This window comes from Heterodontus francisci, chromosome 34 (genome assembly GCF_036365525.1).
Source record: "Heterodontus francisci isolate sHetFra1 chromosome 34, sHetFra1.hap1, whole genome shotgun sequence".
NCBI lineage: Eukaryota > Metazoa > Chordata > Chondrichthyes > Heterodontiformes > Heterodontidae > Heterodontus > Heterodontus francisci.
The window spans coordinates 6,673,570-6,685,612 of NC_090404.1; the positions used below are offsets into that span (position 1 = coordinate 6,673,570).

At 47.4% G+C, this 12,043-nt stretch overlaps 1 protein-coding gene and 1 gene segment (V, D, J or C); both read right to left on the minus strand.

The window, feature by feature from the left end:
- LOC137348552 (Ig heavy chain C region, secreted form-like) overlaps positions 1-12,043 on the minus strand; it is a 703,592-nt gene that overhangs the window by 662,360 nt on the left and 29,189 nt on the right.
- On the minus strand, positions 7,139-8,484 carry LOC137348418 (uncharacterized). Its single transcript, XM_068013729.1, has 3 exons — positions 8,304-8,484; positions 7,961-8,218; positions 7,139-7,437 (listed from the first exon to the last, which is right to left on the minus strand). The coding sequence occupies exons 1-3, from the start codon at positions 8,362-8,364 to the stop codon at positions 7,139-7,141; spliced, it is 618 nt and encodes a 205-aa protein (XP_067869830.1). The 5' UTR covers positions 8,365-8,484.

Sequence of the window (12,043 nt, forward strand, 5' to 3'; positions counted from 1 at the left end):
CCTCGGCCATTGTTCGACTCTGGCGCTGATCATCCAGTCCGTCCGTGCCGCCCTCAAGAAAGCGTGGAAGGGCGTGGGTGTGAAACTGGTTGAGAGGTGCTGATTTAATGCGTTCCTCAAAGGGTTGCTGCGGGAGTGGAAGGCCAGGTGCACTTCTGCTCCCTCGTCGCAGTGAGGTGTTGGTGTAGATTTTTAAGTACCTTTGACATGAAGATAACCATCGCCAGCCTCAACATCAACGGCATCAGGGAGTCTCACCACAGATTTCACAATCTCCCAGTCCTCAGGGAAGGGAGATATGCAGTGAGCTTTCTGCAGGAAACCCACACCGTTCCAGGAGCCGAAGCCACCTGGCTCCTGGAGTGGCAGGGTGGGGTCTACATGAGTCACCTACACCTATTTCTAGTGGGGTGGCTATCTTGTTGGCTCCAACTTTTCAACCGGAGTTCTTGGGGGTCAAGCAGCTCGTGCTGGGCCGCTTGCTCCACTTCGCTGTTCACCTGGGTAGTGTGCCGATCCACTTTGTGAACGTGTACATGCCAAAAGCCAGGGCGTTGCAAGAGCACTTCTTCGAAGAAGTGTCCTCTCTCTAGAGTTCCAAAAATAGGGGTGAGTGCATTAACCTCGCAGGGGATTTTAACTGTACCCTCGAGGTAGGGCATCGCTGATCAGCTCCCTCAACGTGGTGGACGCCTGGTGAAATCTCCATCCCGACTCCAGCGCCTTCACATGGAGATCTGGAGGAGGATGATCCCGAATCGACCACCTCTACTTTTCACAGGTGGATGTCTCCCTCGTCTCAGCTGCCTCCAAGCGACTGGTGCCGTGCTTGGATCACCGCCTGGTGTGGGCGGAATACACTCCGCTCCGCACGCGGGCGGGATACGTGAACTGGCACTTTAACAACTGGCTGCTGGAGGACGAGCGATTCCATGACTCGTTCCATCGATTCCAGGCCGACTGGAGAAGGAAGCAGGGGGGCTTCCTCTCCTTGAGTCATTGGGTGATGTGGAAAAGACTCACATCCATGTTTTCTGTTAGGAGTACCCGAAGGGGTCGACCAAGAGGCGGGAAGCCGAGATCGGGTGCCTAGACAGGGATGTGCTCACCTTGGAGTTGCGCCTCAGCCATGCCTTTGTGGACCTGGACCAGTGGCAGGCATTCAAAGAGAAGAAGGTTGCATTGAGGGACCTGCAGCTCATTCAGTCCCAAGGCACGTACGTGAGGTCACAGATCCAGATCCTGGAAGATTTGGACTGCGCCTCGCCCTTCTTCTACTAGCTGGTAAAATCACGGGGTGCTGGCCGACAACAGATCCTCCATCATGGAGCTGGAACGAATGGGCATCCTGGTCCATACTTGTTATGGTGTGATGTTCTGTCTGGGTCTGTCCGTCGAGGACGTGCACAGGGTTTTGTGGGAGGACCTGCCGAAGGTCAGTCTGCAGGGTTCCGAAGGTTGGAGACTCCACTCACATTGGCAGAGCTGACCGACACCCTCCACCAGCTCTTGACGGACAAATCCGCGGGGCTGGACGGGTGGACCATGAAGTTCCTCAGAGCGTTCTGGGACGTCCTGTGGGACAATTACATGCGGCTCCTGGGGGAAAGCCTGGTGACCGGGGAGATGCCCCTCTCATGGCACAGGGCAGTCATTGTCCTGCTGCTGAAGTGGGGCAATATCCGCTTGCTTCAAAACTGCTGTCCGGTCTCCCTCCTCAGTGTGGGTTAGATGATCTTTGCCCGGGCTATGTCTACCCGCCTGTGCTCCTTGCTGGCCCACACGATCCACCCTGACCAGTCATACACGGTCCCGGGCCGGTGCATCCAGGACAACATCCACCTGGTCCGGGACCTGATCCATCTTTCCCAGAGGACTGGTCTGTCGGTTGCCTTTCTCTCCCTCGATCAGGAGAAGGCGTTCACATTTTGTGACCCGGGTCTGACTTTTATACGCTGCCGCAGAGTGTCTGGTCAAAGTTACCGGGCCCTTGACGGCGCTCCTTCACTTTGGGAGTGAAGTGCGTCAGGGATGCCCCATGTCCGGCCAATTGTATTCCATCTGCATGGAGTCATTCCCGTGCCTGCTTCGCAGGAGGTTGACGGGATTGGCTCTGCCCGTGCCAGTTGGTCCTTAATCAACTGGTCGCCTCCATGCTGTGATACCGGTTGGTCACTTTGGCCCCGCCCCTTGCATTTGCCACCAAGATCCGGAAGAAGCTCGTCGATTTCTTCTGGGGCAAGAGGAAACACTGGGTCTCTGTCGTAGTCCTGAGTCTCCCAATCAAGGTGGGCAACAAGTCGCTGGTGTGCATCCACACCCAGGCTGCGACTCTCCACCCTGCAGAGATACCTGTATGTCGAGCATCCTCCCAGATGGTGTGCGCTGGTGATTTATTTTTTCCACCAGTGTACCTGCTTTCAAGATGACACGCAGCTCCCGGCAGAGACCATTAGCTGCACCTCTCTGCGTGTGTTGCTTATCTTTAACTGGGACCTATTCAGAGTCTGGAACATGGTCGCCTCCAGTCAGGGCACTCCCCTGCCGGCGGAGGAGAGTGCCTTGGCTATCTGGGTGGTTGGCTCCGGGGATGGACTGAAAGGCAGAGGAGTGCCGAAGAACCTGGGATGCCCCTCACTGCGGGTGACAAGTGGGCTCGGGAGCGCAGAGCACTTCCGGCCACGCTGACACCTACTCGGTCAGAACTGTTCATCAGACCCAGGCCTCGAAACCCTCCTCGGGAGCCAGTACTGCACAACCCGAGCCACCTCTCGGAAACGCTCTCCATGCCATTCCAATCGGGGCGGAGGGGTTACTATATGGGCTGCTGCTGCACACTGTCCATTTCCCTCGCCCTCGCCAGCCAACCAGACGCACGCTGGCGGTCCGTGTTGCCATCTGGCAGCGAGGGGAAACCCCAGTGGAAGTCTCTCTACGCAAGGGTCCTCCCCCTTTACATCGGGGATTTGCGGTGGAGAGTGCTGCACAGGGCAGTGCTGTGCAATAGGCTTTTAAGTAGGTTCATGGACTCCCAGGCCGTCTGTAATTTCTGTGGCCTGGACGAGTCCATGTTCCATGTATATATGGAGCGTGCGAGGCTGCAGCCCCTGTTTGAGTATTTGAAGGGGCTGCTCCTCAGATTTTGGTTGCACTTCAGCCCCACGCTCCTGATCTTTGGGCACCCGGTGTAGCGGGGCATGGGCTAGGTGGAGGATCTCCTCGTCGGTCGGCTCCTGGGCCTGGCCAAGTGGCAATTCATAGGTTCAGGCTGCGGGCCGTCCGGGGGTCCGACCTCCCTGATTGCCTGCCACTCTTCCGAGGTTAGATACCGAGTAAAGCTTCCTCTACACTGTGCCATTAAACACTCCCGGGGCAGGCACAGCCCAGTTTAGATACACAGTAAAACTCCTTCTACACAGTCCCATCAAGCACTCCAGGGCAGGTACAGCACAGGTTAGATATAACACAGACACAAGAGAGAGCACAAACCCTGGGAATGATTCCTAGAGACTGGTGAATATCTGACACAATATACCATTGAGCGCAAATTCAGGGAATTATTCCAAGAGTCTGGGGTCCATCTGACACAACAGGGAGCACAAAGCCTAAAAATGATCCCACAGCCTGGGGCCTGTCTAGTACACTGGAGAGGGCAACCCCTGGGAATGATTTACAACGCCTGAATCGATGTGACAAACAAGGAAGCAGAATTACTGGGTTGATTCCCGGTATATCCTGTCCACCAAAAGTAAGACAATTCAGCCCGGCTAATTACTGCCCCATCAGTGCATTTTCAGACATCAGCAAAGAAATGGAAGGTTTCATTGGCAGCGATATCGAGAGGCAGTTTCTCAGCAATAACCAGCTCACCGATGCTCAGTTTAGGTTCAGCCAGGGCAGCTTGCATCCAGACTTCATTACCGCCTGGGTATAAACGTGGACAAAGGAGCTGACTTCCAGGGGTGAGGTGGGAGTGACTGCCTTTGACATAAAGGCAGCATTTGACTGAGTGTGGCTTCGAGGAACTCTAGCAAAACTGAAGTCAATGGGAATCCAGGGGAAAATACTGCACTGGTTGTAGCCAAACCTAGCACAAATGGATGTGGTTGTTTGAGGTCAATCAGCACAGCCCCAGGAAATCATTGCAGGAGTTCGTCAGGGTAATGTCCTAGGCCCAACCATCTTCAGCTGTTTCATCAATGATTTTCTCTCCATCATCACGTTAGAGGTTGGGATGTTCGTTAATGATTGCACTGTTCTGTATCATTCAAGTCTCCTCCAGATATGAAGTATTCTGCCCCTGCATGCAGCAAGATCTGGGCAGCATTCAGGCTTAGGTTGTTAAGTGTCAAATAACATTCGCGCCACCCAGGTGCAGGCAAGGACCATCCCCAACAAGAGAGGATCTGACCATCTCCTCTTCACATTCAATGACATGACCATCGCTGTATTCCCCACCATCAACATCCTGGGAGTTAATATTAACAGGAAACTTATCTGGACAGGACATATAAATACTGTGGCGACAAGAGTAGGCCAGAGGCTCGGAATCCTGCGGCGAGTAACTCACCTCTGGACTTCCCAAAGCCTGTCCACCAATTCGAAGGTACATGTCAGGAGTGTGATGGAATACTCTCCACATTCCTGAATGACTGGGGCTCTAACAACACTCAAGAAGCTTGACACCATCCAGGACAAAGCAACCCGCTTCATCAACACACCATACACCACCTTAAACATCCCCTCCCTCCACCACTGGCGCAGAGTGGCAGCAGTGTGTACCATCTGCAAGATGCACTGCGGCAACTCATCTCGCCTCCTTCACCGGGACTTTTCAAATCCGTGACCTCTACCTACCTAGATCGACAAAGGCAGCAAACGCATGGGAACACCATCAGCTACAAGTTCCCTTTCAAGCCACACATCATCCTGACGTGGATCTACATTGCTGTTCCTTCACTCTCACTGAATCAAACGCCTGGAACAACGTCCTTAACAGCACCGTGGGTGTACTGGCACCCAATGGCCTGCAGCGGTTCAAGAAGGCAGCTCACCACCATCTTCTCAGGGGCACTTAGGGATGGACAGCCAATGTTGGCCTAGTCAGAGACTCTCATATCCCATGAAATAATAGTAAAAAAACAGACTGCAGTGTCCTGCTGAGCGGAGAGAACTTCTGAGCAGATTCGAGACTGAATCCAGAACATCACAGGAGGTGGGGTCCGCACATCCACCAAACACGGATTGAAGCAAAGAAATCTAAAGAAGCAACTCTACAGATCCCCGTGGAAGCAAGAGGACCATAAATGTAATCCCTAGAGTGATATAACACACGGAAGAAGTAGTTTTACTTTATATAATAGAAAAGGAGAGACTTTAATTTATCATGGCTTCAGGTCGTCCAAAAGCGTCTTATAGTTAAGGAAATACATTTCCGGTGTAGTCACTGTTCCAATGCAGGAAATATTATTTACATAGAGTGAGGTGAGAATATTTAAATCTCTGACAGAACATTTTGTCAATCTGACCCTTGTGGATGTGAAGGGATTTGGAAATGCAGGTACTTTCCAGATAATTCCAATTGATCATCAATAATAAAACAATATCCGATCACAAGCAATCGATACAATGTTCCGAAGAAGGGTCACTGACCCGAAACGTTAACTCTGCTTCTCTTCCCACAGATGCTGCCAGACCTGCTGAGTGACTCCAGCATTTCTTGTTTTTGATACAATTGTCTGCCTGTTTGTCTGTTTATAACACATTGAAATACCATTCCGAACGGAACAATTGTTATCCTTCGTTCCGAAGAAGGGTCACTGACCCGAAACGTTAACTCTGCTTCTCTTTCCACAGATGCTGCCAGACCTGTTGAGTGGTTCCAGCATTTCTTGTTTTTATTTCAGATTTCCAGCATCCGCAGTATTTTATATTTTTTTAAATTGTTATCCTTCGTCAGACTGTACAGTGACATTGGGTTCATGAAAAACTTTGATTGCAACACTTCACTGTCTCAGTAAACCGTGCCGTGACACCTGTAATTTACTCTCGCTGTAAATACCCCGCCGTGTGCGGTGTTACCACACTGAAATATTGCCTGTAATCTCCAGCTGTCACCTGTGAAACCAGGAAAACTGACGGCTCTGCAACGTTTAGTCAAAAATGAGGTGCTGGAGCGCCATCCAGTGGCGTCAGGTGGTAAATGAAATTCTGACTGAAAAATTTGGATTCTCAATTTATTAGCCAAACGGCTGCATGATCATGTTGAACTCTGATCATGCTAGAATTCTATAGTTATCACTGTTTTATTTTTATCATCACTGTAACTGCTGTCATTTTATTGGTTTGCAGTTACTACCGTTGCAATTTTATATTAATTCTGAGATTTCTTGTCTTAGTTTTCTGGTGTGCTCACGTCCCTAACACATTACACGCGCATTTGCAAACATTAGAAGGACTTCACGTTAATAATTCCTCAGTTCATATGATTGGATTTCTAATTTGCTAGGAATAGAAGTCTTTCGACCTCTCAACTCATCAAATACGAAGATCAAGCAACACTCATTCACTCCATGAAGCGAAGGTGATTAATATTTTGCTGTTGAGGTTTAATCTGTATGTTGAATCAAATATTATATAGACAATGTTAATCAATTTCATTGCATATCAAACAATCCGAGTTGGCAACATCAGGTGTTAAGAGAGCAAAGCTCCCTGTGAACTATCCAATCACACACTCCCAGAGTAGGTACACATAGGTAAGATACAGAAAAAATCTCCCTCTACACAGTCCCCTCAAACAATCCCAGGGCAGGTACAGCACGGGTTAGGTACAGATTAAAGCTCCCTCTGCACTGCCCCATCAAACAATCCCAGAGCAGATACAGCACGAGATAATATGCAGAGATGTACTGCCTGGATCGAGCCCGATGAGGCATGAAATGGTGACAAAAATAAATTTAATTCCAAGTAAACGGTAAGTATTATTTCATTATGTTAAAATAATGACGCTGATAATGCTGTTACTCATTTTAATTACATTAGTTCGGCTTTTACTTGTGTCACACACGTGGTGGGTCCTGTGAACTTGTTCTCTCTTCAGTTCCCATGCACAGTGAGTTATTGTACAGGCTCCTCGTTAATTTATTTCACCGTGTCTCACTGCACTGTAATACACCGCAGCGTCTGACAGCTGAGTCGTGTTTACCGTAAGAGTAGTGGAGCCCTTCTCACTGTCCACAGATATTTTAAACCTTCCCTCAACTCTCTCATCTCTGTATGTGGAGAGGAGATACTGGGGAGCTTGATTGGCGAACTGCCGGTACCAGAATATAGAATCACCTGTAGCGAAAGTAGCGTTGTGATGAAGTGAAATGCTTTGTCCTTCGGTTCCTTGAGGCACTGACATCTGGAATGTCTCCAAGTGACAAGGAACAGCTGTTAAAGCAAGATCAATAATTCATATAACGATAAACGCAAACAGAATTAATACAGGCAAAATGGACTAATCTACATATCTATCTATGGATCTACCTACTTATCTGTCGGTCTATCAATCAGTATAACTATCTACTTATCCATCTATATCTATCTCTCTATCTATATATTAATTTACCTCCCTCTTTCTTGCGCTATTTATTTATCTATCTTGTGTGGGAGGCATTGTTCAATGTTTGTTCATCTATTTACTCTGTATGTTGTGCAACTAAACATATATAGTATCTAAGTTAATTATGTTTCGTTAACTGTATCTGTAGTAACAGCAATAGAATGATGTAACTTTATCCCGAGGGAAGTTTAAAACACGGACCATTAACATTTCTGAATATCACTAACACTTCCAAAGGGCTTGGTTTGGGGAAAGGTTAATGGTGCAGCGGAGACACGGCACTAAACAAGATATTGTGCAGCCGGATCTGCTCTTTGCCTCACTGTGTCCCCATGGCACAGTAATACAGACCGGAGTCCTGGGCCTCGGTGCGATCTATAGAAATGGTGTTGGACTTCTGAACTGGGTCCAACGATAGTCTGTAGCGTCCTGTAGTCTCAGTCCCCTGGTATATGGAGCCGATAAATGTCGGTGCCCCTGTCAGTGCTTGTCTGTACCAGCCTACTGTATACCCAGCAGCAATGGAGAGCCGGCAATCCAGTTCAACCCGTTCCCCTTCCCGAGACACCACCTGCTCAGGGTGTGAGCTCTGATCCTCACCCTGAACGGCTGTGAACAAAGCAAAAGCACTCAACAACCATAAGATATTACGAAATTGGTGAAACAAGCTGTCTGATCAGATAAATAAACTCACCCAACATCAACAGCGCCAGAACACCAACTGTAAACAGATTTTTGTGGAGGTTTCTGTTCATGACGGTGAAGATGGACAAAAAGTGGTTCAATCAGGGTCCGATTTCCAGACTAGGACTTGCTGCTGAGTCCCAGACTCTCAATGGTGAGGAGAGGGAGGACAGGGGAGAGCTTTACATTCTCCTCGTAGAGTATGAGACTGATGGGTGGCATTCACCAATCGGACTTTAATCGGATGTTGTCACCAGACGTCATTCGCTAAGCCTCTCCGGGATTGGCTGTTTCTCAAGACAAAATGAAAAGCTCTTGAACCTTCACTGGGAAGGAATTTCTCTTCTTGCTCTGAGTAGTGACCAATTAAATGGTTCAGGAAGATTTAATCTTTGTCTATTTCTTTCCTAAATGTTCAGCACGTCTGGAATCAGAGACTTTTACAGCCTTGTTTCAAACCTTATTTATCTTTCTCCTTACTGACTCCCTTAAAAGAATGTTCATATTTCCTTCCCTTGTTTTCTAACTTTATATGTAACGTGATATCCCTATGCTCTCTGGTCACTGTGGATTTATGGTACGAAATAAACACAAACGGCAATTTCTGATTGTTCTTTAAATCCGACATCAATGTGGAAACTCTCCACCAGACAGGCGCGCGGCCTTGTGGTGGTTTCGAGTAACTGCGTGTTTGCCAAATTTAGCGAACAATATACTCGCTCCCGAAATCAACTGTAAATTCTCTATTGATTTTACCGTGGTGTGATGTTGAGTGCGAGTATATAAAAAGCAATTGTAGATGCGTTCATGTGTTGTCTGGTCCCCCAGAGTGCAGCGTGGCCCGTGCCACAGATAGGGGACCTTTCCCAGCAGCTGTGACTTGTCGGAACCGCAGCCCTCCATGGCCCAGTCATTTACTGAGTTAAGCAAAACCCAACCTTCTTCCAGCGGGAGCTGCCTGGGTTGATGGTCGCGACAGACATAAAAATGAGGCGCCAACCTCGTGAAGTTACAACAAATCCAAACCAGCCAAATACCGCCCCATCAGTCCAATCACGATCATCAGCAATCTGAGGAAGGTATCATTGACAATGCTATCATGTGGCAGTTACTCAGCAATAACCTGCTCACCGATGCTCAGTTTGGGACACTCAGTTACAGACCTCATTACAGCCTTGGTTTAAACGTGGACAAACAGATGACTTCCAGACGTCAAGTGAGAATGGCTGCCTTTGACCTCAAGGCTGCATTTGACCGTGTATGGCATCAAGGAGCCCTCGCAAAATTGAAGTCCATGTGAATCGGGGAAATACTCTCCACTGGTTGGAGTCATACCTAGCATAAAGAAAGATGGTGGCTGTTGTTGAAGGGTAATCATCTAACCCCTAAGACATTGCTGCAGGAGTTCCTCAGGGTAGTGCTTTCGGCCCAACAATCTTTAGCTACTTCATCAATGACCATCCATCCATTATTAGGTCAGAGTATGAATGTTTTCTGGTGATTGCACAGTGGTCTGTACAATTCGAAACTTCTCAGATACTGAAGCAGTCCATGCCCGCAAGAGCTGGACAACATTCAGGCTTGGACTGATAAGTGCAAGTAAACTTCACACTATGTAATTTACAAGTAATGACCATCCCCAACAAAAGAGTATCTAATCACATCCGCTTGAGGTTCAAATGCATTGCCTACACTGAATTCCCCACCATCAACAACCTGGGGTTTCCATGTTCCAGAAACTGAAGTGGACCTGCCATATAAATATAGTGGCAGCTCGAGCAGGTCAGAGGCTGGGAGCTCTGTTGCCAGAAACTCACATCCTTACTCCCCAAAACCTTTCCATCATCTATGAGGAACAAGTCAGCAGTGTGATGAAATACTGTTCGCTTGCCTGGGGAAGTGTAGCTCCAACAACACTCAAGAAGTTTGATGCTACAAGGACAAAGCAGCCAGCTTGATTGGCAATCCATCCCCCACCTTCAAAATTCACTCCCTCCATTACAAATGCGCAGTGACAGCAGTGTGTCTCATCTACAAGGTGCACTACATCAACTCACAAAGGCTCCTTCTACAGCACCTTCCAGACCAGCGACCTCGACCCACTAGAAGAACAAGGGCAACCGATGTATCGGAAAAACACTACCTGCAGGTTCCTCTCAAAGGCCACACACCATCCTGACTTGGAACCATATCACCGTTCCTTCAGTTTTGCTCAGTCAGAAACCTAGTACTCCCTCCCTAACAGCATTGTGGGTATACCTATATCACACGGCTACAGCAGTTCATGAAGTGGCGCACCGCAAACTTCTCAAGTAGAATTAGGGATGGGCAGCCAATGTTGGCCTTGCCACAGACTCCCACATCAGATGAAAGAATACAAAAAACAGACTGCGGTGCCTATTGAGCGGAGATTCTCTGAGTAGATCTGAGTCCAAAACCATAACATCACAGGAGGTGGTGACCGCTCATTAATCAAAGACGATTGAACCAAAGAAACTCTACTGGTGCCCGTGGAAATAGGAGGACAATAAATTTTCATAATAGAAAGGGGGACGCTTTTATATATGTTTTGCCTTTCCCGGCCTCAGTACGTCCAGTGGTGCCTTACAGCCAAGGAAATACTTTTCAGGTGTAGTCGCAGTTTCAATGCAGGAAATATTATTTTCATTGTCTGACAAAACGTTTTGTCAATCTGACACTTGTGGAGAAACAAAGGGATTGGGAGTCCAGGTACTTTCCAGATAATTCCAATTTATCATCAGCAAATAAGCATCATCCGGTCACAAAACAATCGATAAAATTCTTTGCATGTCTGTCTGTTTATGACACAGTGAAGTGCCATTTTGAAAAGAAGAATTGTTACCTTATTCATCAGACTGTACAGTGACATTAGATTAATGAAAAGACTGACTCCAAAAGTTCACTGCCTGAGTCAACCATGCCATAATACCTGTAATTTACCCTTGCTGTCAATGCACCACCTTGTGCGGTGTTAATTGCATAAATTATTTGGACTTCACATTAATAATTGCAAAAATTCATCTGAAGAACGGTCACTGACCTGAAACGTTAACTCTGCTTCTCCCTGCACAGATGCTGTCAGACCTGCTGAGTATTTCCAGCATTTCTTGTTTTAATTTAAGGTCTGTGAAATATTTGGATCCACAATTCATCAGCGAAACTGCTGCATGATCATGCTGACCTATTATTATGCTAGAATATTAGAGTTGTCATTGTTTTATTTGTATGATTGCTGTAACTGCAGTCATTTTATTGTTTTACTGTAGCTACCGATGCTATTTTCCATTAATTCTGAGATTTTTTTTGTCTCAGTTTTCTCGCAGGCCCATGTCACTAGCATATTGTATATTAATTTACATAAATTAGTTGGACTTCACATTAATAATTCCACAATTCATCTGATTAGACTTTTAATTTTGTAGGAGTGAATACTGATAGTGATCCAGCGATAGTGAAGGAACGGCGATATAGTTTCAAGTCAGGCTGGTGTGTGGCTTGGAGAGGAACTTGCAATTGCTGGTGTTCCCATGTGTCTGCTGAACCTGTCCTTCCACGTGGAAGAGGTTGCGGGTTTGAAATTGCTGTCTGAGGAGCCGTGGTGTGTTGCTGCAGCGCATCTTGTAGATAGTAGACACCTTTGGCTTTCTGAATTAAAGTGTATAATACGAATACCAGCAATAATGGTGGGATATTTTAAATGTAATTGGTGCCATTTTAAACTTGTCTCTG